The sequence below is a fragment of the Melopsittacus undulatus genome, unplaced genomic scaffold (assembly GCF_012275295.1).
Source record: "Melopsittacus undulatus isolate bMelUnd1 unplaced genomic scaffold, bMelUnd1.mat.Z mat_scaffold_817_arrow_ctg1, whole genome shotgun sequence".
NCBI lineage: Eukaryota > Metazoa > Chordata > Aves > Psittaciformes > Psittaculidae > Melopsittacus > Melopsittacus undulatus.
Window position 1 is genome coordinate 1 of NW_022994619.1, and position 25,996 is coordinate 25,996.

The window sequence follows — 25,996 nt, forward strand, 5'->3', positions numbered from 1 at the left end:
CTTGTTTTTATTTATTCCTGGTTATACTTAAGTGACCTGTTAAATGTGTTATTTTCAGTGATATTTATCTTTCCTCACTGTTTAGTTCTTCTAAATATTTATAGATGGCTACATTCTTAGTCAGTAGGCACTTGGCTAATCTATACACATTTATCTCCTTTATAAATTATTCCTTGTAGCCCTTGCTACATAACTAAATGCAAATTAACGTGCTTCAAACCTTCTCAATCAGCAAACCGAGAACAGCTTGTCTTGTTAAAGTGCAGCAGCTTTAGCCAAAAGAATGTAATCTTTAGTTTTCCAAGAGAAATCAAGAGAGGATTTGGCAAATGGGAGCAAGTGCCCTCTCCTGTGCTAGCAGGCACCCAGTGAAGCACCTGAGGTCACTGCTGCTTGTTTGGCCACATTTCAGTTCTGTTTGAGACCCGACCACTAATGTGAACCTGGCTCACACAGACAGGCTGCCCTGAGGTGACTGGTAGCATTTTAAGCAGAAGATGCTCCTGTGCCCACAGAACAGTAGACGAAGGGCCCCCAAGCCCCTGTATAGGAGCAAAAGCATAAGAAAGAGATGCATCAAATGTTCCTTAGTTCTTTGAGTGATATTGGAGAGTTGGTAGTACTCTTCTGCTTGAGTGTAAGCTGGAAGCTTCCCAGATATTTGTATTTTATGGATTAAAATCTAAAGGATTTTATGGATGCTGCTATGAGATAGGTCTGTAAGACATTTAGTGTGCACAATTTCCTCTAGAAGCTGCGTAGCTAGTTATCTAGAGGACCCAAGGGACATGAATTCTACCTTCTGTCTGCAGATGTGCCTAATAATATTTTTTTTCTGATGTACTTATTTGTATAAGGTTTTTTTCTAACACCAGCATGTGTTTCTGTAGAAGCCTGGAACTTTCCTCTGCTGCTGTGTGGGGACTAGAAGGGAACAAACCAAGTAAGAAGGTACGTAAAAGGGATGTTAGTTTTGCATGGCTGTTCCTTCATTCCAATATAAGAAGCTGAACCTGGCAAAAATGATAATCTTTTTCCCAAAATCTTTTTTGGCATTGTCCCTTTCAGACATAGGGAAGCTCTGTAAGATCATTAGAAAGAGCCATTCCCCTCAACCAGCCTCAGTTTTCACCTGGTACTCCAGGGAATTTGCATTTTGCTGCCAGCCTGACAGAAAACAGTTGGGATGCCTTTGCTCACCCTTAGTCGCTGCTGCACCAATGATGAGGGGAATCAAGGGGAATCAGTGCTGCTGTGAGGTTTAAGTGCTTACAGCACTGGCATGCCCAAACCAAGGTGTTGTATTGCTTGTGCTAGTGGATGGAGGCCAAGCGACCACTGAGCCCCAGTCATTTACAAATACATTTAGCTTGGATTCAAACCCATACATATAAAATAAACCAGTGATTTTTTTCTACATAAGCACATAGCTGCAGTGGTTGAATGTTCCCAGTTAGCATTCAGACATTAATGTTTTATTTGTCTGTGTAATGCCTTCTATCCAGGAATCAGAACAAAGAGGGGCTTTCTAGATCATTTTCTGTCTCTGCTGGAAACACAAGTGCTGTGCTGCATCTGTCATGCAGGTTGACAGAAAGTCTATGGATATCAGTATTCCTTCTTGCAGAAAAACATGTGCTTCTGACAGAACCCAAGAAAAATCTCCAGGCTGCTCTAATTTTTCATACTAGCTGTGTTGACATTTAGTGGCACAACTGTAGCAATTTGGTTTTATTATGCAGTCCAGAGGATGTTTAATTTCATAAGGTATGGAATGGCTGTCCATTTATATTTAATATCTTCAGGACAGACTGGCAGCCCTTTTACTCATCAGATGTAGCCAAATTTTTGCATAAAACTGGTAGGTGATCTACAGGGTGAAAGCAGCCCAAGAAATTGCTTGGTTCCTTTTATACACAGGGCTCTGAAATGACATGGCATATCCTAAGAAGGCCTTGATGTTTGCTGCTGTGAGTTAGCTGAATACATGGAGGCTTTTGCCCCACACACAAAGCAGCTTAATTCTTCTGTGAAACGGAGGCAGACAAGACAGATAGGGAGGTAATGTCAAATAGTATTATAACTGCCACAAGATCGATGCTCTAGGCCAGAAGAGAACTTTAGATGCCCCTCAGGGGAAGACAAGACCTTGGTTGCAGCATCTGTCTTGACTCCATTAAGGCTTCTGTGGCAGGGCACAGCATCAGCGCTCTGACTCTAGGAGTGAGGAACATGGGGAGCACAGGGGTATTTTAGTTAGGCTGCAGATGGATCTGCTCTGTTAACAGAGCATGTAATGAGGGATATAGCTGGGGAATCTCCACTGCTCTCTATTGGCAGTTACTGGAATGGGGCTTGCTATTAGTTTTCCAAAAATTGGCAGCTCTTGGTAGAAAGGTGTTGGGGTTTATAATTCCATTGACTCACTACACCTATACCTTACTGAAAAATTGTAAGACAATGAAATAAACACCAGGGAGGCTGGTTGTAGGATTTGACATCACCAGCAGTGCTGAGTATCAAATCAGCTTGGATTGAGGGCTTGGTGCAATGTTGGCTGGGAATGAACAGTATCACTAGACTGGTGTTACTCTGCCTAGTAAAGGCTGTGTTAATCTTCTGGTCTTTGAGCAGCTTTTATATTTCAGCCATTTTTTTGCTGATGATAGTAATCATAAGAAAACCGTAAGTGTTTAGATCAGATAACTTCCTTTAATTCTAAGCACACTTAGAACTCAGATAAAATCTTCACAGTGAAATTGCATTTAAAATAAATGGATTTTCCCCTTATCAGTGTCTTCTGCCTCTACATCATTTTTTCATTCTCGGATTCATCAATAATTAAGTGTGAAATATGTGTCACTGTTGTCTTATTCTGAAAATACTTTACAAGACCACCTATAGTTCTCATCTCTTTCCTGTAGGTGTTGATAATGGAAGTGCTAAGAAGTAAAGCATATAAGAATGCAAAAACCCCTCGGTAGTTCCATTTTGACATTATCTGAAAATTGCTAGGAGCTTGATGGATAAAGGGGTAAGAGGAACCTTGGTCTCCAAGATACATCTCTGTGTAAGACTGAAACTATCACTTAATTACATTCTGAACCCTTCCTAACAGAAATCTGACCAAATTCCTCCACCACCCTTGCCCCACAAAAATACTGTCTGATTATATCTGCAAACATCTGGTACCACATGGGAAGCCAACAGCATGGAGCAAAGCAGTCTCTTTGTATACCCTGTACATTATCCGTCCCTTTAGTAGGACTGAAAAGAATAGGCAACAATGAAAACTGCAAAACAAACCCTGGAAGAACCTGTGTTATTGGTTCCCATTGATGTAGGAAATCATGTTAGCGACTGTCAGGAACATTAATATAAAGAAAAACCCCTGCCATTCTTCTATCTCTTCTACATTTCATTCCACCCCGTAATGTTTGGGTAGGGCTTTTTTCCCCTCCAGTTTTCTGTATTTTTCCACCATGGAAACTTTATGCAGCCTGAGCAAAGAAATACATTCAATTATAGAAAGCTGCTGAGGTAGTGTTGAGTGTCTTGTGACATGATAATTTCTAACACAAAATGAAAGTCTCTAATATGATGTAAAAGCTTATATATAAGTTTTTATAGGCTTCATATATTCTGCGTACTTGACATTATACAAGTTCTGGAAATTTAGAGATATTCTTTCAATTAGTCCTTCCATGTTATATCTAGAATGGTTATTATGGATCTTAAAATATTAACTTGTGTGGAATGTAAGGTAGAAAGACAGCAAGAGGTTTTGATAGTGTCAAGAATTTCACATTGGGAAGCTCAGCTGTCTGAAGTTGTTTGGTCTGTGGACTTTAATAGCGTGAGAGAGAATCCTTCAAACGTGTTAGCACCATCTGTAATTGAAAAAAACTCCAACAAACCACATGAAAACCATTTTATACTCTGCAGCATATTAATATTTTGAGTGCAGCTGGGAAGATCTCACCAAGAGATACTATGAGAAATAAAACTGATTGTAGGATTCAAGCCTGTGCAGTTTCATTTGAATGGTAGTGGTTTTCTAGAATAGAGATGAGACCACCCAGGCTTAGGGCTGCAGCTTGCAATCATTTTTGTCTCCTGTGTACATGCTTGAAAAAAAACCCCAAAAGCTGACACTTGATTAACAGCACAAGCAAGTTATTAACAGATATACTCAGGGATTCATGATTTTTCCCTCTTAAATTTGAGATTTTTTTTCCTGTAAATGATTTGAAGGGATTAATTCCAGTACTGCCACAGGATTGCTGGATCTATCCAGTTTGCTTCTAGTATAAATTGCTACTTATTTTAAGGTAAAATTGTGGTGTTGCTGTCATTGTCTCAAATAGTGGATGATGGCAATATTGTAAGAGTGCCTAGATATATAAATTTGCAGGTGTTTCACTCTAGCATTTTCTGACATTATGAAGTACTGCAGTATCTGGTTCTAATGCTTGTACATGCTACGTACTTTAAACCTGGCAAGAGAAGTAATCTGAAACTATTGCTTTTCTGATATGTGTGATAATTTTTAAAACCATGAGCTTTTAAAAAGTTTTAACAAAAAATGTAGTAGAAAAGACTTTGAAGTATATATGCATTTGGGAGCGATATTTTAATAGGGACTGTAACGATAGGACAAGGGCTGATGGGTACAAACTAAAACGGGAGAAGTTCAAATTAGATATAAGGAAGAAGTTCTTTACTGTGAGGCTGGTGAGGCACTGGAACAGACTGCCCAGAGAAGCAGTAAATGCTCCATCCCTGGCAGTGTTCAAGGCCAGGTTGGACAGAGCCTTGGGAAACATGGTCTAGGGTGAGGCGTCCCCTCCCATGGCAGGGGGTTGGAACTAGATGATCTAAAGGACCTTTCCAACCCAAATAATTATATTATTCTATGAATATAACTATAGCATGAATTCTGTCACAGTTTTGTGTCCAACATGCAGACAGAAGCAGGAATTGGATACCAGTGTACAAGAAATAGTTTCATCTACATTTGTTGCCATTGTTGACAGCTCAAATCGGTATTTTAATATTAGACACTGTATTTCAGTCTTTGAAAACACTGAAAATACAGGTCTAGCCAACACATGTAATTCTATTTCTTTAGCTTTTAGGCATTGTTTTTCCTTCATCTGCCAGGCTGTTCCCAGCTTAGTAAAACTTATAGGATTGGTGGTGTCCAATGTCATACAGTAATGTAGGAACATAAAGGTACAAAATTGTTGGAGTCTTTGTTTTGCAGCCTGCATAAAATTGCCAGGAGGATACTCATGACAGCATTGATTTCTTCTGAAGTTACCGATTTTTCCTTTAAAATATTAAGAAACACAATTTTCAAGGTATAATAGATATGTACTAGGTTATAAGCTGAAATACTCATAAGTAAAGTATTACTTAAGAACTTTAGACTAATTGCTGAATGCTGGAAACACAATTATTTAGTGTAAGTGAACTGTGTTTTACACAGTAGATTCATCCAATGGATGATCACTAATAAACATTCAGATGTAAGAAGTAATTGTTAGTTATTTGTGGGTAAGAGAGACATTTTTGTTTGTTCAAATGTGATTATTATCTTTAAATAGGTAAATGTTCAGGGCAGTTGTTTGATGCTAAAGAAAGATTCCCTAAATTCTTAATGAATAATTCATATAATGTGTCATGTTTGTATCCAGCCAAGGTCATTGTCATTTTGGGGCTAAAACCTGTGTATAAGAATGCAACAAAGGAACAGTGCGTGACCCAAAGAGCTTGCAGTTTAAATATATGAGAGAAACAAAATGTTTTCTATTGTACAAACACAACATGATGTGAAGGTAATGCAGTGGCCTATAGTACCCTACATTTTAATAGCTCTTCTCAGTGTGTGTATAATGAAATCACGGAGATTTCTTTTCAAGGTAAATCTCTCCAATGTAAATTTGAAGTCCATGTACTCTTTGACTTTGTCCCCTTAAAAGTCTTGTGTAAAACTTGAAGGTAGCAGTACAGTAGGGGATATCAAAAGGAGATTTGGAGCTTAGTAAGGATTCTTCTGAGTGTTTGAAATTTTCAACTGATGCTATGAAAAGGAAGTCGGGGCTGTGTCTTTATAAACAGGAAACTAAATGCCTTTCAGTTGGTATAACAAAAAATAAGATTAACTTAATTACAGAAGGAAATGTACTTTGGATCCTAGTATCACGAGATGCACTGCATAAATTCATGTCCTGAGGGACTGGTAACATGAACTTCTGCAGTTCATCATTTGGAAGTTGCAGAAGAGCTCAAAAAGCCTTTGTGTACTTGCAGTTTACTATGGCCATAACCCACATATGTGCCACTGCCAACAGAAAAACAGTGCAGTTTCCATGTGCCAGGCATGTTGTTTTCTAGCATAATCAAATCAATACTGTAAAAGCCATTGGTATGCTTTCATGTAGATTACTGTAAGCAGTCACCTTAAAAATATGTATCACTTTATTGGAGTGAATAAAAAAAGGAGCTACTATTCTGTTTACAGTAAGGGCAGTATATCTTTTGGAAAGGTCTTTCCAAGTCTTGTTTACATTCATAAAATTAAAGTTGAGGAGCTACACTATCCTATGGTTACATCAGTGGAAAAAATACCAAGAATAGGCAATAATTATTTAGTTGAAAATAGTGGTATGTAATCAAATTGATATAGATTGGCTGTGAATAAATATAAACTTAGTATTGGTAGTAGAAAAAACTTTACTGGTTTTGTGGCTGTATTACTGTTAGACAGTTTCACTTGGACAAATGGTGAGCTATGATATTTGTATACCTCAGTATCAAAATTCCTGCAGCTGCTGCGTGTGGTGACAAATCTTTTGGCTGGCCTGAATTTGATTTTTCTTAGCACCCTTTTTCTTTGCTTTTAGAAGAACAAATAGCTCAGAGGCACAGCCTCACTTTAGCTGCACTTGAAAATGATGTGCCAAGTTCCATACAGGTAAGATGAAAGAATTAAAGATTACCTTCAGTTGCCTGTAATTACTTGCACTGTATTCATCTCTGACTGTGAGACTGTGTACAAAGTAAGGTACAAGCACCTCATTTGTACAAATACACCTTTTTTTCCTAAATTTACCAATGTACTTATTTGATACTTCTGACTTAGCATCTTCTGGTTTTGTCTTTGATATGTATTTCCAGCAATTTGACTGTAACTCCTTCTGTCGTGCATGTAATTTATCAGGTTGTGTTTAATGAAATACGAAGATTTAAAAGAGCACTGAGAATTGCCTTCTTACTTGATTTTTTTTTTTCATGAGAGTCCAACAAATCTGATCATAGAGGTATCTCCCTTTGAACGTGACAGCTTTGCTTTCAAGGCAAACACAGCAGTGGTGCAGCTTATGCCCCTGAACTACCTTCAAAGGAGCTTACTATAAAGAGAGACCAGAAGCAGCTGAGTGGCCTGTGAAAACACCTCATGTATCTTGCGCTTCTGAGAAAGAAGGTAATTTATGTACTACTTAGAATGAAAAGTCTACTGGACATAGTATGTGTGGTCCTGTTCAGCACTGATTCACACACTGTTGACCCGCTTTAGGGCAGAACTCTGAGCTCCTCAGTTACACCAGGGAAGAGTTTTCATGGACACTTGCAGGCAATTATTTTATTTTCACAGAGCCATTAGAAGTTGTACTCCCTGATTCATCACAGGGCATAAAGATACCACAATTGCACAATTATCTGTGATTTAAAAATTAAGCTTTTTAGATGTGAAGTCATCACACCAGTAAGACACATTTAATCAGGCATGGAAATAGGCATCCCCATTGGCTTTTGCCCCCACTAGCACTGATGTGCTTTGGTTTAGGATAGGGTTACATTCCTCCTGCTCTTCTAGTGAGAAAAAGACTGATTGCCCATGAATCATTTTAATCAGTATCATTCTGAAATAAAATGATGTGCTTAAATGGTGCTTAAAGACCAATCATCCACCAAAGTTGAACTTTGCCTGGCTGAGGGTGCCTGAGCCCGGGTCTGTCAGCACTGGGGTCAGCGGCTGCTGGTTCAGCTTGCCCAGGCTGAGGAGCAAAGGTCTCCTCCTGCCCAGGACACGGCTGTGGGGATGCCTGCAGGGAGCCCCAGCTCTGTCCTGGTGGGGTGAATCCCATACCAGGGACACCCCATGTGCCTCCCGTGGCAGCACAAGGGCTCTGGGCACAAACTGCTCTTTGGGGTTTTCTCTCTGGATTGAACAGGTTTTCCTCTCTTTCCAATGTCCTCACTGAACAGCTCTGGAGCTACAAGCCCTGCCCTCCCCAGCGCTGCGGGATGCTCAGCACAGCCCCAGGGTGATGCAGGAGGTGACCGCAGTGATGTGACACCAGGGACACAGCAGCAGGGACATCAGCAGCAGGGACACACAGCGTGGCACAAGCCAGCCCCACGGCACCAAGGGGCGGTGAAGGGTTCTGGGGTGCACAGTGGGGCCAGCAGCACTGTGGTGGCACTGACCCACTGGGCTGGTGGGTACAGATCCAGAGATGGTGCCAAGTGGAGGCCACCCCATGTCCGTCTCCTGCCTCAGCACGTGGCCATGGGCTCCTGCACGTTCCCAGGGGGTATTTCTTAAGGTGTCTTTTGGGGACAGCATTTTTGGTTCTTTCCCTCTTCCTTTCCAAGCCTGAAGACTTCAGCAGGACCCAGTTCATCCCAGACAAGCTCCAGAAGGGTCAGGAAGCAGCGATCTGGGCTCCCCTCACCTGCTCCTGCAGGTGACGTGTGCCAAGGCTGTTCCATGCGGGCAGCAGCAGCAGCCGATGAGTCACGGGCATTGCCTCCCCTGCCTGCGGCCGTGCCCGGTTTCACTTTCCTTCTTGCACCCACAACTTCCCATGTACTGGAATTTCTTGTCTGAGGCATTCCATTAGGGAAGTGTTTCTTGGAGAAGCAGGCATGCAGAGGAACACTAAATGCAATACACACAACTACTGCAAAGGGATGAAATAATGGTCCCTTATAGCTGACTCTGTTTTCTTCTTCTTTTTCTGAGTTCATGCACTGTATCTATTCATATGCCCACATGCCAGCTTTGTGGACAGGTTCTGTTCTGAGTGACAGAACAATAATGGTCCCCTGTGGTTCACTCAACCACGCATCTGTTATATATTGCAAAAGCTGCTTTGATATGACCAGGCACACTGACAAAGATAATCTTGTTTTCAGCCATATAACCCAACCTTTATGAGCTCTTCTGGAATTAGTGATTCCTGGTTAAACTAATCTGGGTGAAAGGTATAGAAATGATTTTCACCCTCCAAATCTGTGTGTGAAGAGGACCTCTGAAGGTAAACCACCCAAGAAGTAACCAAGAGGTTTGCAGACAGTGCTGCCATTTATCTCTGGATGTTCCTCTCACAGATAGGAATTGCTGTATGAAGGTGGATGTAACTCAGGGACTGAGATGCACAGACCTGTCTAATATCATGGAGGTCTGTCAGAGGCCCCAGAATTAACGTTCATTAAGACCTAGTGCCCAGAAGCTGAGGGCATCACAGGAAAGCCTGCATTACCAGCTGCAAAGACAGGCTTTGGCAGCAGAGCGGGGCTGGCCAAAGCTGCATGGAGGCATCTCCAAGCCCAAACTGGCCAAGGCAAGCCTCAACCTTAGCCTGTAGGCTTTGTGCTCCCAACTCTTGTCTTCTTTCTCCTGCAGAGCTTGCAGTGGCCCAGTGCACACAGCGCCCCGTTGATGTTGTCTTCTTGCTGGACGGCTCTGAAAGGATTGGGGAGCAGAACTTCCACAGGGCCCATCGCTTTGTGGAGGACGTAGCCCGACAGCTTACATTGGCCAACAGCAACAGTGACAACATGAACGCCCGGGTCGCACTGCTGCAGTACGGCAGTGAGAGGGACCGGAACGTGGTCTTCCCATTGACCTACAACCTGACGGAAATCTCCAACGCCCTGGCACAGATCAAGTACCTGGACTCCTCCTCCAACATCGGGTCAGCCATCATACACGCCATCAACAACATCGTGCTCAGCCCAGGAGATGGGCAGCGACTCACGCGGCGCAATGCAGAGCTCTCCTTCGTCTTCATCACTGATGGCATCACAGGAAGCAAGAACCTGGAAGAGGCCATCAACTCCATGAAGAAGCAAGACGTCATGCCCACCGTGGTGGCTCTTGGGAGCGATGTAGACATGGATGTCCTGCTGAAGCTTGGCCTTGGGGACCGGGCAGCCATCTTCCGGGAGAAGGACTATGACAGCCTCTCTCAGCCCAGCTTCTTCGACAGGTTCATTAGGTGGATATGTTGAATGAAGGGATGCACGTCTCACCCTCAGCACTATACACCCCCTGAGATCCCGTTTTATTTCTTCCCCCTGTATGGTTGCTAGCAACAATGAGTTGGCCCAGAACAGCTGCCGCTGGGTCCTCCTTTCTAGCCAAAATCCAGAGCTCCTTTGTGATTTTCATGATGAAAAGTTGTGTATCTTACATTTATGGTGCTAATTAAAGCCAAGATCAAAGCAGGACACAGAGCCATACGATGTGCTTCTGTAAAGCTTTACACACACCAAGCCATGACTTGTGTACATACTGTAATCCTAGGAGGGCTTATCAGAGAAGCAAGAAACCCTTCCAGTGTGGCAGGACAAATGGATATCTCTAGTTCTCAAAACCCCTCAGTATCCCTCAGTGTCCTATGAGGAGTTTTGTGGCTACAACATCCCCTGTTCTTTAGCAAACCTTCTTCCACATTATCCCATCTCTTTACTTCTCTTGGTACTTCTGTCCTGAGAGGAATGAGTGAGTTTATGACACATTCAAATGCTCAGCAACTTGCTTTCCTTTTGCATGGCCCTTGATGGCACGCTCCCCTTTCCCAGGAGCAACAGGATGGTGAGCGGCTTTGCTGCCTTCTACAGTTGTCTGCAGATGCTCTCTTTGGGGTTCTGCCTATGCTAAATGTCACAGAGGGACCATATCCCACTTGCTCCCTTCTTCCATTTCGATCTTCACCAGAACCTGTTCGTGCATTACTGTGCCCAAACTCCTGGCTGAGAGGAGCATTGTGCCCCCCAGCATCTCACCAACCACTGGGAGCTGCCTCCCTGTCATCCCAAGGTGTTCAAAGTAATCAAGTGCCTTCTTCCCACCAGTACCTGCTGAGCAGTGCCCAGATTTGAACTTGAATTTTGCTGGCTGCAAAAATAAACAATCTCTTTTCACCCTACCCTGAAAAAAAGCCTCTTTGTTCTGTGGTTTGTCTTTGATTTTAAACACTTCTAACAACCAGCACAAGCTTTCTGACAATGCATATCTGGGGATGGATGTTTGCACTTTGGGAGCTGCTTTCTGGAGCACCTGACAGTGCACTCTGTGTACACACTATATGCAGATGGACTTTGATGTCAGTAAGTGAGGATACCCATGTTGGTGGCAGTGTTATGGAGGACACTATGTGTAGCTGATGCCCAGCACCAGCTTTCTGTCCTGGCACCTTAGGCTGAGGGGCAGAGGCTGGACACTGGGACTTAAAGAGCTGGTGTTTGGGTCACCCAAGACCCCCTAGGAGATGGAGCCCGGTCTGGTCCTGCCTGAGAGCAGGGATCGCGTTTCCAGGCTGTCCATGCACAGCCGGCTCCGTGCTGCAGCGGCACCAGCTCAGGGCACACAAAGCCCCGCCGGGAGACGTGAACCTCGGGGCTGCCGTCGGTGCCGGGGATGCGGCTGTCCCTGCTTTGCTGCTCGGGGCGCTCCGTACGGGGGTCATTGCCCAAAAGCGGCCCCGTGGGGCTCTGGCTGACGAGGGGGGCGCGGATGGGTCCCGGTGGAAGGGAGAAGCCGCTGCCGAGAGCCACAGGTGGGGTTAAACGGGAAGAGAGGAGCGGTGCGGTGGGAACCGGGGTGGAGCTGGAGTTGTGGGGGTTTGGCTGCAGCTTTCCCCCAGCTCCGCGTGTTGTGCCCGGGAGGAAGCAGGAGGGAGAGATCAGAGGCTCTGAGGGGTACGGGGGTGGCGGCTGCGGATGATGGGGCTGTGGGGACGCCGCGGTCGGGGGAGCAGCAGGCGGGAGATAGGACCCGGGCGGCATCGCCGAGAGGGGCGGGGCCTGGCTAATTAGGGGGCGGGGATATGCTGGTTGTGGGCGGAATCACGTGGTGACGCACGCGCCATCTGTATAAAAGGCGAGCACCTCCATTGCGGTGAGTGTGGGGTCCTGGTGCATCCGGTTCTCCGTGTCCCGGGGCCATCCCCGGCCCCTTCCCGAGAGCTCCCGGCGGCTCCAGCGGGCGCTGCTGCTCCGCAGAGCCGGAACCGACACCGGGGAGGGGCTCCGGCGGCCGAGTGCTGGGAGCGGAGCCCGAGGGCTGAGCCTGGGCTGGGGCCGCGCTCGGAGCTGGGCAATGGAGTCCTGAGCGTTGGAGTCTGGAAACCAAGCGGGGCCGGTTCGGGGTCAGAACCAGGGACCGGGGGCTGGGGGCTGGACCCCGGGGTCACTAAAACCGGGTTTGGGGCTCGGCAATGGAGACCAAGCCCCACGTGTTGGAGTCTGGAGCCCGGCTCATGGGGTCAGTTGAGGGGCTCAGAGAGAGCTCGACCTGCCCAAAGCAGGTTCCGAGCTGGGTCGGGCTGGTATCGGTTGGTGGCTGCTGAGCCATTGCATTGTGCATCACTTGTGTTCATTGGTTTTAACCTTCCCTTTTGTCCCCTTTAGCTTTACATTCTGTCCCCTTGTTACTTCCCTTATCATTATTAGTAGTAGGACTTGTGTTATCATGTATTTAATTTATATTATGCATTTTCTGTTGTATATTGTTAAGTTCTGGGCCCCTCACTACAAGGGAGACATGAAGGGGACTTGGCTGGTGGGAAGGGCAGGAGCACAGCACATTGCACTCTAAGCATCATCTTGTGCCTTTGAACCCTGCAGGTGCCCAATGGGCTGGAGGCTGTGAGCATCGAGAGCAAGGGCTGCCTGAGCAGCGGACTGTGAAGAGACAGATGGGACATCGTTGGAACGCAGGCCCAAGGAGAGGCCCCGTGCAGGTAAGGACACACTGGGGACACAGTGTAGGGTATTTGCAGGTTGTCCTCTTGGCAGGGATCCAGGCAGTAGTTAAGGGGTGCAGGCAGTGGCAGGATGGGAAGTGTAGGTGTCAGGCTGGGTAGCTGCAGGTGCAATTTGCCTATTGCAGGTTTCAGGTTGGGAAGCATAGGGGTTAGATGGTATAACAAAGGTGTTAGTTTGGGTAGTGCTGGTGTCACTTTGGGTATTACAGGTGTTAGGTTGGATCCTGTAGGTGGCACTTTGGGAACCAGAGGTGTCAGGCTGGGTAGAGTAGGTGGCACTTGAAGTGGTGTTAGGTTGGATATCATTGGTGTTAGCTTGGCTGCTGTGGGTGGCACTTTGGGAACCAGAGGGGTTAGGTTGTGTATTGTAGGTGGCACTTAGGGTACTGTAGCTGTTAGTCTGGGTATCATAAGCGGCACTTTGGGTAGTGTAGGTATCAGGCTTGGTACTATGGGTGGCACTTTGGGAACCAATTGTGTTAGGTTAGGTAGCAGTGGTGACACTTCTGACTCAGGGTTAGCACAGCTTTATTAGACTGGTTCTATCTGAGGTGCTTGGAAGTTGGACAACTTGGGTTGCACTTTGTGTACTGTAGGTGTTAGGTTGGGGGGGTGGGAGGGGGGGTGGGAGGCGGGTAGGAAAAGGGGTAGAGGGTGGGGGGGGCGGGGGGGGACGGAGGGGTGGGAGGGGAGGGGGGGGGGGGGGAGGGGAGGGGTGGGAGGGAGGGGGGAGGGGGGGGGGGGCGGGTGGGAGGGAGGGGAACCAGGGGGGACCCGGACACTCTGTCCTCCAGATAAGACATCTCTACATATACAAAGACAGCAGTACAGCAGTCCCCTCCTTCACCCCCCCCCCCACCCTCCCCCCCCCACCCTCCCCCTGCCCCCCCCAGGAGGGAGTTAGGGGGGGAGGGAGGCCTCCCTCCCCAGAGGGCTTAGGGGGGGCAGGGAGGGGCTTACGGGAAGCCCCTCCCTGCCCCCCCTAAGCCCTCCCCCATCCCCTCCCCTAACCCCTTCAGTCCCCCCAACCCCTTCCCTCTGCTTTGGAGGGGAGGGGCTAGGGGGAGGGAGGGGGTTCTTATACCTGTCCAGAGTCCATCCCAAACGTCGTATCCCTTCTGGAATCGCAGCTCTCTTCAGGGACCATCCCGGGGTGCTCGACCTGTCCCTGCAAGAAGAACACCCATCACCACCAATCTCTTCATGCGTCTGCCGTTGGCCACCTTTCCTACCCACCACCAGCCCAACCTGCTTCCTCCCCACACATCTTGGCCTTGTGGCACTCCTAGCCCCACACTGTGGCCATGCTGCATCCTTCTATCTGTCCTGTATCATCTTCTGCTTCTCCACTGGTATGTGGAGCATGGGCAGACTGTGCCTGTTCTCTCCTCAGGGCCTTTGCTTCCCTGGCTTTTCCCAGCTGGCACCCACATGCACACAGCTGTGCAGATCCTTCCCAAATAACAGCCTTCATCCTGTGGGATGGAATAAACCTCCTTTCCACACACAGACTTCAATGGCTACCTCCTGCATCTTCTTTGTCCTCCTCCTCCTAAGAACCCCCTCACACCATGAGCACAAAACATCACCTTGCACCTGGCAGTCCACACACCTGGATGATGCCATCTCCCATGTCAGCCTTTAGTGCTGAGCAAGAGTTGTCCAACTTCCAAGCACCTCTGATGGAGCCAGTCTAATAAAGCTGTGCTAACCCTGAGTCAAAAGTGCCACCTTTGCTACCCAAATTAACACAATTGGTTCCCAAAGTGCCACCCATAGTACCAAGCCTGATACCTCACTACCCAAAGTGCCGTTTACTGTACCCAGCCTAACAGTTACAGTACCCCAAGTGCCACCTACAATACCCAACCTAACCCCTCTGGTTCCCAAAGTGCCACCCACAGCAGCCATGCTAACACCAATGATATCCAACCTAACACCACTTCAAGTGCCACCTACTCTACCCAGCCTGACACCTCCAATGCCCAATGTACCACCTATGCTGCCCAACCTAACACCTGCGGTTCCCAAAGTGCCACCTACCACAGGATCCAACCTGACAACTGTAATACACAAAGTGCCACCCACAATACCCAGCCTAACACTATGATACCCAACCTAACACCTATGACACCCAAAGTAACACTGACACTACCCAATCTAACACCTATGACAGCCAACCTAATGCCACCTCAAGTGCCACCTACTCTACCCAGCCTGACACCTCTGGTTCCCAAAGTGCCACCTACAGGATCCAACCTAACACCTGTAATACCCAAAGTGACACCAGCACTACCCAAACTAACACCTTTGTTATACCATCTAACCCCTATGCTTCCCAACCTGAAACCTGCAATAGGCAAATTGCACCTGCAGCTACCCAGCCTGACACCTACACTTCCCATCCTGCCACTGCCTGCACCCCTTAACTACTGCCTGGATCCCTGCCAAGAGGACAACCTGCAAATACCCTACACTGTGTCCCCAGTGTGTCCTTACCTGCACGGGGCCTCTCCTTGGGCCTGCGTTCCAACGATGTCCCATCTGTCTCTTCACCGTCCGCTGCTCAGGCAGCCCTTGCTCTCGATGCTCACAGCCTCCAGCCCATTGGGCACCTGCAGGGTTCAAAGGCACAAGATGATGCTTAGAGTGCAATGTGCTGTGCTCCTGCCCTTCCCACCAGCCAAGTCCCCTTCATGTCTCCCTTGTAGTGAGGGGCCCAGAACTTAACAATATACAACAGAAAATGCATAATATAAATTAAATACATGATAACACAAGTCCTACTACTAATAATGATAAGGGAAGTAACAAGGGGACAGAATGTAAAGCTAAAGGGGACAAAAGGGAAGGTTAAAACCAATGAACACAAGTGATGCACAATGCAATGGCTCAGCAGCCACCAACCGATACCAGCCTGACCCAAGCAGCGATCGCTGCCTTCCAGGTAACTCCCCCCAGTTCCTATCCTGGGCATGACGTGCTGTGGGATGGGATGATCCTTTGGCTCCTTTGGGTCAGGTGTCCTGGCTCTGCTCCCTCCCAGCTTCCAGTGCCCCTCCTCACTGGCACAGCACAAGAGTCTGACAAGTCCTGGGATCAGGCTAAGTACCACACAGGAAGAGCTAAAACCTCACTGCTGATATTATCAGCATCAGTCTCAGACAAAACCCAAAGCACAGCACTGCACCAGCTCGGGGGAAGCAAATGAGCTCTATCTGATGTTATCAGCATCAGTCTGATGTTATCAGCATCAGTCTCAGACAAAACCTGAAGTGCAGCGCTGAGCCAGCTCATGGGAAGCAAACGAGCTCTATCCCAGCCTAAACCAGGGCATCACCCACCTGCATTCCCAACCGTCTCCTTCCCAGGCTCAGTGGGACAGGGCACAGTGGGGACACAGAACGGTCTCTGCAGCCAGATGCAGCCTGCAAGGCAGTAAAGAGCCCAGCCCCTTGACACACGGGTACAGAAGCACACAGACTGACACAGCAAGGGGGCCTGGTTAAGTAAGTCCTTCATGAGGGGATGCATGGGAAGTGTGCGCTGCTGGATATGTAATGCTCAGAGCGGTGCCACTTGACTCCAAGGAGCTCTGATGGCCCTTCCTGCCTGGGACCAGGAGATGACGTTATCCCCTATTGCCAGCATCCCTGCACCTCGCCCTGTCAGTGACAGCACCTCAGCAGGTACCAGAACACCTGAAACCAGCAAAGTCATCCCAGAAAACCCCTCCACTGCCGGGCACTTGACACTCACTCACAGGCCTGCAAACCAGCGCTCCTCACAAAGCGGAGCTGGACCTAAAGGGCAGCATCTGTGGGGACCCGGGATGTGCAGCCCTGCTCCAGAGGGAGCCCGCCTGTCCTAGGGGTGCTGCTGCCTACGGAAGCTGTGGGGCAGGAGGAGAGTGATGCAGGACCAGCAACATCACAGCCGTGCCCCTCTCCCTGGGTGCCCTGCGGAATAAGCCCTGCTCCACACCTCATGCTGCTCCCTGAGAGCCTACGCCAGCCTTGGATGGCAGGGAATAAAACCCCATAGACAGCACAGACGTTACCCTCTTCTCACACCCTCACCTCACAGATGTGCTCCCAGCCCAAGGCAGCACTGCCAGGAAAGGAGGGGGCTCAGCACAGCTCAAACAACCCCAGACATTCAGGGTGCTCCTGCTCAGAGCAGGGCCAGGACTGGCCCCATCCAGCCTGGCCCCAGGACCGGCACTGGCTGAATGCCCTCCAGTACCCCTAGGACAGGGCCACTCGGGGTCACACATGGGGGGTGGGTGTAAGTTGGAACTTCCCTGCTCTCTCCCAGCTCACAGCCACCATCCCTTTCCCATGCCCTAACTCCTCACCCACACGTACAGGGGGAGATGCAAAGACGAGAGCCTGGACACAGACGTGAGCCTCTGCTGCCCCCAGGCACAGAAACGCTTTGGCTCCCGCACAGGAAAACTCCACTTTGGCCACAGTGTTCCCAGTCAGCAAACACCCATCCACACCAATACATTCAGCAGCTCTAAACCCTTCCTTAGCAAAGGATGCTGACACAGGGGGCAGATGCAGCCCCATAACCTGCCACCACAGCCACTGTTGCCTCTGGCGTCACCAGGGCTTGCAGAAGAGCACCTAAAGACCTTGGGTGCATTTGTACAGATCCTACCAGCCAGGCTGTCGAGGACAACAGCATCTCGAGGGTGCACTGGCTTTGCCTTGAGCAGGTTTAATCCCATGGGATGAGCGGGTGGGAGCCAGGCACGTGCAGCGCAGGCAGGAGGGATGGAGCCAGCCCCAAACACATCCGTGCAGCTCAAGCCAACCTGCGGTGCCCTGCACATACCATGAGCTGCCTGCACACAAAGCACTCACGGACCTGCCCTGACAAGCACATCCCGCAGAGCTGCTGTGCCTTGAGATGGGGACACCTCTCCCGACCCCCTCGCTAGGCTGAGCTGACACGGGGCTCCCTGCGGGCTTCAGAGCGGCGGATGAGAGGCACTCGCCCACCCCTGCTCCAGGGACACGGCCCCATAGAGACGGGCGCTGCCCACAGGAGGGACGATCCCACCTGGAGCACTGTCCAAAGGTGACAGCTCCGCGGACACCTCCCGCCCCCAGCACCGGCTCCTGCCCCGCCTGCTCCCTTCCCACCCGCTCGGACCCTTCCTGCTCTGGAGCCGCAACATTCCCTGCTCTAGAGCCGCAGCATTCCCGGCTCTGGAGCTGCAGCATTCCCTGCTCTAGAGCCGCAGCATTCCCTGCTCTGGAGCCACAGCATTCCCTGCTCTCCTCCGCTCCCTCCCGTGCTGCTCTCGACTGCTCCTGAGCCCGGAGCTCCCTCCTGCCCCGGCCGCTCTGCCCCCTCTGCCGCTCCCTCGGGCCCCGCTTTGCTTCCTCAGACAGCAGGAAAACGCCACAGCCCCAGCTCGGATCCGCCATCCAAGCCCAGCCCAGGGACGGCAAACTCTGCCCTCAGGCCTGCAGGGACTCCCTTCACAGAGCACCGCAAGGAAAGGGATGCGGTAAAGGGTTCCTTTAACGGTCTGAGCCATTCATTCTAAACAGGGCCTGTGCTGAGGGTCTCTGTCAGCTCCCAACCTGCACTGGTTGGAGGGGTTCCCTGTGCCTACAAGTGAGGATGTGCTCTCATCTCATCTTCAGCCTGGTTCAGTTCACAACATCCATTAGCACTGAACACTGCTGATCCATATTCCTATTGAGCTAATGAGAAGCAGAAGCTGCAGCTCCAAAGGCAAAGGGGACCACGGGCAAACTTCCAGCCTGCAGAGAAGCAGAACATCCCACCCCTATGATCCCAACAAGACCCTCACAGAGCCAAGAATGGAGCTGGGACATGGAGCACAGCGGCTATGGGAAGGAGAGCTCGCCTGCAGGGATGCTGAGGCATGAGGAGAAGCTGGGATGGTGCTCCTGGGGTTTGGAGACTGGGATCTAAGAGCCAGGGGTGTGAGCAGTGCCCAGGCCTCATCATCACAGGCACTGCAGAGCAGCTCTGCTCACACACGTGGGCCTTGGGCCACCACAGCACCCTCGGGTGCAAGCAGGGCAGCACAGCCAGGGTGCTCTGGCTCATACAGACACTAAGGGGCTGCTGCCCTCAGCTGCACTCAAGCCCCTGCTGCTTTCTGCTCCTCCAAGGAGGCCTTCAGAAGGACCCACATGAGATGTGGGCACACAGCGTGACCCAAGGGATGGCTTCCAGGATCAGCACACAGGACAGACACAATGGAGGCTCAGTTACTGGTTAGCAAAGCCCCTCTCTAACGGCTGACACTGGGATTCAGGAGGCCCTGACACATCCCACCTCTCTTCTGCAAGCTCAGATCTGTTTCCCTCTCCCCTCTCAAGCTACGCAGATTCCTCCTCTGACTGAAACATAAGGACCACACTGTCAGCAGGAGGAGGGACAAGGACAAAGAGGTGCAGCAGCACCATCAGTGCTGAGCCCTGCACTGGAGAAACCCAGTGCTTGTCCTCACTTCTGCCAAGCACCCCACAGCCCATGCACACGATGCGGCCTCAGCCATAGGGAAGGAGCTCAGCAGAGCCATGGGGAGATGATCCCCTTCACACAAAGGGGTTATTTGGGGTTGCATGGACCTGGCAGGTCAGGCAGTGCCACCGCTCTCCCATTCACTCTCTGGAACATGGTGTTATTTCCATGTCCAGTCTATGGAGCTGCTCTAAATCCCATCTCATTGGGCCATCCTTGCCTGCTTTACTGTCATTACACCAGCCCAGATGCTACGTTATTCCCCCCATCCCAATTCCAACACACACACATGAAACCAGTGCCAACAAAACAGCTGCCCAGACAGAATATCATCTCACTTTATTAATCCTTTTATTAGTTTTCACCCCATATGATCACAATTCCATAGATTCCCAATTTGCTGGGAAGAGGCAGAGGGAAGGAGGGGGGGAATAACGTAGCGTCTTTTCCCCCTTTTCTTTAGCACTGCACTGATGCATCACACGTCAGGGTCTCTTGCCAAAAACCTCCTCTTTCTGCAGGGAAAAGCTGCTGGGAAGGAAGTTTTGCTCCGAGCTCTAATCCCAGATTTCTTCAGGCTTCCCACGGCTCCTCCTGTGCTTGAGCACAAGAGAGAGCGCGTCCTCCGGGCTATCCCAGCACACCGGTCTGGTGCTCACCCAGCCTTGCACATCTATGGCACAGTGATGGAAACTGCCTTTAACAAGAGGAAATCACCTGCAGGGATTGCAAAAGGAAATGTCCCATAAGGTGGAAGGAGCCCACAACTAAAGCCAAAATGCAACCTTACACCTAGGGGAGGATGTAACTGCTGGAACACTGTGGGCAAATCACATGGAGACTCCACTGAAGGCACAGAACCTCAAGGGACAGTGACTTCAGGCCATTAGGGCCTGGACATAGGGCAAGGAGAAAGGACGTACCTTCGGCCATCACCTCAAAGGGGCATCCCAGTCACAACAGCACAAGCCCAGGGCTCAGCACCAGCACATGTGGCCAGTTTGGGGCTCCCCGGGATTGTTTTCTCCCTGGGCCTCGATTGGTTGGTGTGAAAAATGGGGATGCCAACAGCCCTCCAACAGTGGCAATCTCTGCATTCACAGCACCTTCATACATAGCCCAGCCCCAAGCGCCTCTCATCTCTGATGCGAGCTTGAGGTGTACACAGAATAACCTGGCTCTGGCACAGACTTTGACAGCACAAAGGTGAAAAGTGAATTTCACAAATCCAGACCACATGAATTAATCAACTGCTGAAGCCCCTGCTAAACTGAATGGGCTCAGTGCCCTGCAACCAAGCACACAGCTGGAACAGCTACAAAACACTGCTCATCTGTCCCACATCCCCTCCTCACCAGTGAATTCTTCCATCCCCTTTTTCCTTCCCATATCAATGCCTTCCACAATAACAAGGGCTCCTGCCCACTGCCCACACTCAGTTGGCACTCTTGACTTCAGTCACCTCAGTGAGCATCTCCCCCCAGGACCACAGCCCCATCACACTCTGCCAGAAGCTCTCATTGACACTTGGCTCTTTCATTATTACCTTTAAAGATTCAATCACTTCCACCTCGAGGGAAGCACTCTGGGAACTGCCAAGGCCCAGAGGACACATTCATGTGCCCCATCAATGTGCTTTAGGGTTACAGGCACCTCAACCCAGCTGACTCTCCCTCACCACACTGCCCCACCACAGCATCCATCCATTGCCATCACTTTCCACTTGGTTATTCCCTTTAATCTTTGCAAACCTGATCACGGCATTTAAATATTGCTGTGAAATTTCAAGTTCTGGAAGGAATTTTAAGGGGTTTTAAGTTCTTTTCTCTTTTTAAAGGGAGGGGGAAGAACAAGAAAGTGCTAATTTCCTTCCCCATTGCCTCCATTCATTCCTCTGTTCTCAACAACATTGGTTTTACACTCACCAGCCTGACTACTCCACAAGAAAGGTGTATTCCTTCCTATTACATTCTAGCTCCCCCTCATGGTGTGACTCCAACCCTGGCGTGCTCAGTAAAACCCCAAGTCATTTAAAGGTTAGGGAAGAGCATAATCCTCCATGTTCCCCTGGAAACAGCATTACACAAACTGCTAGAACCAGAGTAGAGGAAGCCTCCAAACACAGAGCATCAAACCCAAACCCACACAACAATCAGCCACCAAACACCATTCCTCACCTTGTTTGCACCATCCCTAAAAGCAGATGGCATCAGCCCTTTGCTTGCTCATGAGCACTCCTCCATCCATTTGCCTCCTCCAACTCAGCCTCCAGCTGAACCAGCACAAAACATGTCCCTGACCAACACAACCCTTACAGCCTGCACTGGCCACTGAACCCCCAGCAAAAGGAAGGTGGACAGGGAGCTGCCACACTTCACATCAGGGGTTACCAGCTCCTGCAAGGGTTAGAAATGTTCTTCCCAGGCTGACAGAAACCCCTTCCTTAACCAAAGAGAGCAATGAGACCTCCTTCAGAACAAGCTTGAAGAACTCAAAGTCATTTCCAAGTCACCAAGCACCCATCTCCCTTGCTTCAGCTCACACCACTACAGGACTTTCTTCCTGCTCTCCTTCTACCACACACATCCAAGCACCAGTAAACACCAGCAAAGACCTTTACATCTCCCATCATATTCCCAATACACCGAGATCTTTCTCCAGAAGCTTTTCCAGTTAATAAAATGGTCCCAGACAAATTCTGCTTGTTATATAGACAGAGCCAGCCTTGCTTGGGATCTCTCCCAAACACACTTCAGCAGCAGCATAAGGAACAGCATCCTTTGCAGACAGAGTTGAGGCTGATACGAACACAGGCATTTTCTAGAGAGAAACGTGCCTCAGATCTCTCACCAATATGTCCATTCAGAGCTAAACCACAATTTCTCAGCTGCTTCTGGGTAATACATGGGGGTAAACTTGGAACTAAAAGCCATTTTACACTTATGGATGATGTGTAAAAGCATAGAGGTGTCACTTACTGTCAGACGATCCCATTTCTGGTACATAGGGTGAGGATGGAAGGTATTCATCCCAGCAGTCTTCCCTGGATTTCCTCTAGTCTTGCTCTGGAGGATCACGTGCAGACAGGAGCAGCATCAAGGCTGAGGGAACACAAACAAGCATTGACAACATTAGCCCAGCAAAAGCCTTGCTGGAGTGGTATAAACCTATTTGCAGGTACAATTCAGCATCACCAAAGCTCTTGGAAGCATCAGGGAGTGCAACAAGAGGGAAAGGCTCTTTTGGACAGACACGAACCTCTCAGGCCCAGCAGCAGGGATCATTCATATGTAACTCAACTACACTCAACAGGATGCAGCTTCTGTAAAACCCCAACTGTGCAGACACAGGGAACAGATTGCCCAGCACACACAGAAAGTCCATCAGGATCCTCCAACAATTCCTCAGCCAAAACCCACTCCCATCTCTTGGACAATCCACAACATCCACCAGCTTCCAGGCTGCATCCAGACCGGCCTTCTTGCCTGCTGCACATCCTGAAGTAGGATTTGCCCTTAAGCTTTTGTTAGCTTCCCAAATAGCATCGCAACCCTCCCTTTGAGAACAGCAGTGCCAACACAGCTTCCTCCCTCAGCCAGCAGACACCACAAAGGGAAAGCAGGAAAGGCATTTAGGGGTGGGATGCTGGGAACAACGAGATCTGAGAAGAAGCTCCTGCAGAATATATGAAGGAAAAGAGGGACGTGAATGCCAGTAATGCCCAACTCCAGCAAGCACCTTCTCTGCCTCCAGTACCTTTCATTACAAGCACTGCAGCTTCCAGCAGGCATCTCCCTGATGCTTGCACCAGCAGGGACCCTGCAGGCCCTGCAGATGACCCAGCAGCTCCGTGCCTCAGTTTCCCCTCTCACAGGCACAGCAAGGGGGCTCTGGGTAGGCTGAGATCAGGTGTGGGTAGGAGCTCATCAGCCCTCGGGCCCAGGCACTTGTTTCTACAGCACCTGGGGACCCCAGGAGTCATTCTCTTTGCTCTGGGCTATTCCAGCCTGGGGCAGCAGCTGAGGGAGAGCAGAGGAGGTACAGGACCCATGGAAAGGGCTCAGGCTCAGCTCCTCTACAGACTCATTGGGAAGCTCTGATCTTGTTCTCTGTCTGATCTGGGCTTCTTTCTCCTTCCTTGTAAATGGTGACAGTGACAGCAGCCACGCACATGCAATGCTTTGAAACATAACATCACTGTTAGACACACCTCATGTTATTGCTGCATGCTGTAAACAAGGCACAGTCCAAAGACCATACAGACTACTTACAGTAGAGGTCAAGCAAAAGGGGTTTGGGGGCCAGCAGTCAGTGCGGAGAGCAAACACCACAGGCACAGAGTCCAATGTCATTGTTTTAGAGTCCTCCATGTTTCAGTGCAAGGAACAGGGATCACTCAGCAAAGCAAAAAGCATCTCTCAACAAAGACACAGCGAGCATTTGGTCATGGCCTGGTGCCAATGCAAGCATCAACCACAGGCAGCACAAAGCAGGCTCTAAAACATAGCAAGCAACTTCTCTAAAGCACAGAGCCTGCTGGCCACCCATAGCACAGGGCACAGACAAACCCTGCTCCCAAAGGGGCACCATCACCGGGTACCCTCAGGACTCAGTAGCAATTCAGAGGTTCAAGACCTTCAGCAAAGAGCCAACTTTCTTCCTGCATCCCACTGTAAGGGCAGCAGGCAAATTCCTTCCTCTTTTCCCTACCTCCTTTCCCTGCCAGGCTGTTGTTCCAAGTCCTCAAGGAAGAGGGCAGCGCTAAACTCTGCCTCAAAGCACACAGAAGGCTCAAGGCAGCAGGTGCAGAAGTCAAGGAGAAGCCCATGGACATCAGACGCCAGCACCCCAACAAAACCAGACCTGCTTCTTCCCAAAGCAAAGCCAAACTCATCCTTCCCATCTCAGGAAAACACGATGCAATGAACCCAGCTCCTGCACACCTTCCTCTGCAAGCACAGCCCTCCCAGGACAATCAACAGAACCTGCTGGTGCTGCCGAGGGTAACCAAGCCCACCTGGGAGCACACTGCTCCCACTCACCTCACTGCTCACGCTGGACCTGAAGCCAGCACCAACAAGCCCAGTGGGTCATGAGGACCCAATGCAAACACCAACTCCTGCACACGGGGCCCTCCGGAACGGTGCCCGCAGCATCCGAGTCCATCTCCGTACGGCCGCACTGAGCGCTCTCAGGGCCCCAGAACCCGCTCCCTGTGTGCGAACGGAGCCGCCGGGGCCGCCCCGGCTCCCACCGCCCGCCCGCGGCATCCGCAGCCGCTGCTCCCGTGCCCGCCCGCGCCTCTCTCCTCTCCCTCCCCCCTCCCTGCAGCCGCAGCCCCAGCGCCCGGTTCCACCCGGTTCCCCCCTCACCGCTCCTCCCTTCCCGGTTAACGCCGCCTGCGGCTCCGGCAGAGCCTTCTCCCCCCCCCGCACGGGGCCGGCACCTTCCCCCGGGACACAGAACGGCCTCAGCGGCAGCCGGAGCCCGGTGCAGCCGGGGCCGGGGCTCAGCGGCAGAAGGCAGGAGCCGCTCTGTGCCTGAGCCCCGGCACCAGCCCAGGGAGGGCTCATGAGGAGACTTCCATGCACGGGGCTCTGGATCTAAGCTCGGAACCTGCTTTGGGCAGGTCGAGCTCTCTCTGAGCCCCGCAACTGTCCCCGTGAGCCGGGCTCCAGACTCCAACACGTGGGGCTTGGTCTCCATTGCCGAGCCCCAAACCCGGTTTTAGTGACCCCGGGGTCCAGCCCCCAGCCCCCGGTTCTGACCCCGAACCGGCCCCGCTTGGTTTCCAGACTCCAACGCTCAGGACTCCATTGCCCAGCTCCGAGCGCGGCCCCAGCCCAGGCTCAGCCCTCGGGCTCCGCTCTCAGCACTCGGCCGCCGGAGCCCGGGGCCCCTCCCCGGTGTCGGTCCCGGCTCTGCGGAGCAGCAGCGCCCGCTGGAGCCGCCGGGAGCTCTCGGGAAGGGGCCGGGGATGGCCCCGGGACACGGAGAACCGGATGCACCAGGACCCCACACTCACCGCAATGGAGGAGCCGCCGGCGCCACGCCCCGGCTTAGCCGGTGCTCGCCTTTTATACAGATGGCGCGTGCGTCACCCCGTGACTCCGCCCACAACCAACATACCCCGCCCCCTAATTAGCCAGGCCCCGCCCCTCTCGGCGATGCCGCCCGGGTCCTATCGCCCGCCTGCTCCTCCCCTGACCGCGGTGTCCCCACAGCCCCATCATCCGCAGCCGCCACCCCCGTACCCATCTGAGCCTCTGATCTCTCCCTCCTGCTTCCTCCCGGGCACAACACGCGGAGCTTGGGGAAAGCTCCTTGTGCACAAAAGTCCAGACCCTGCTCCTGGCCATACAGGAACATACAAAGGCCACTTACTATAACCTGGTGTGGAGACAGTTCTCACAGGA

At 50.4% G+C, this 25,996-nt stretch overlaps 1 protein-coding gene and 2 long non-coding RNA genes across 8 annotated transcripts; 2 read left to right on the top strand and 1 right to left on the bottom strand.

Annotated features, from left to right (window-relative positions):
• The first annotated feature begins 896 nt into the window (after positions 1-896).
• On the top strand, positions 897-11,223 carry LOC101868142 (collagen alpha-2(VI) chain-like). 2 transcript variants are annotated; one of them, XM_034074292.1, is made up of 4 exons: positions 897-951; positions 6,909-6,979; positions 7,302-7,489; positions 9,698-11,223. In XM_034074292.1, the coding sequence occupies exon 4, from the start codon at positions 9,853-9,855 to the stop codon at positions 10,303-10,305; it is 453 nt and encodes a 150-aa protein (XP_033930183.1). In that variant the 5' UTR covers positions 897-951; positions 6,909-6,979; positions 7,302-7,489; positions 9,698-9,852; the 3' UTR covers positions 10,306-11,223. The 2 variants fall into 2 exon arrangements, with proteins under 2 accessions (XP_033930183.1, XP_033930184.1); XM_034074293.1 differs by lacking the exons at positions 6,909-6,979; positions 7,302-7,489 and having other exon boundaries at positions 931-951.
• A 932-nt stretch (positions 11,224-12,155) lies between these two features.
• Positions 12,156-14,581, top strand: LOC117438938 (uncharacterized). Of its 3 annotated transcripts, none has more exons than XR_004551103.1 (3): positions 12,156-12,196; positions 12,925-13,040; positions 14,195-14,581. It is a non-coding gene; the product is annotated as an uncharacterized lncRNA (long non-coding RNA). The 3 variants fall into 3 exon arrangements; XR_004551101.1 differs by lacking the exon at positions 12,156-12,196 and adding an exon at positions 12,430-12,446; XR_004551102.1 differs by lacking the exon at positions 12,156-12,196 and having other exon boundaries at positions 12,908-13,040.
• On the bottom strand, positions 14,084-25,639 carry LOC117438939 (uncharacterized). Of its 3 annotated transcripts, XR_004551106.1 has the most exons (4): positions 25,606-25,639; positions 22,559-22,681; positions 15,564-15,679; positions 14,084-14,232 (listed from the first exon to the last, which is right to left on the bottom strand). It is a non-coding gene; the product is annotated as an uncharacterized lncRNA (long non-coding RNA). The 3 variants fall into 3 exon arrangements; XR_004551104.1 differs by lacking the exons at positions 14,084-14,232; positions 15,564-15,679 and adding an exon at positions 20,163-20,297; XR_004551105.1 differs by lacking the exons at positions 14,084-14,232; positions 15,564-15,679; positions 25,606-25,639 and adding exons at positions 20,163-20,297; positions 25,349-25,576.
• Positions 25,640-25,996: the final 357 nt, after the last annotated feature.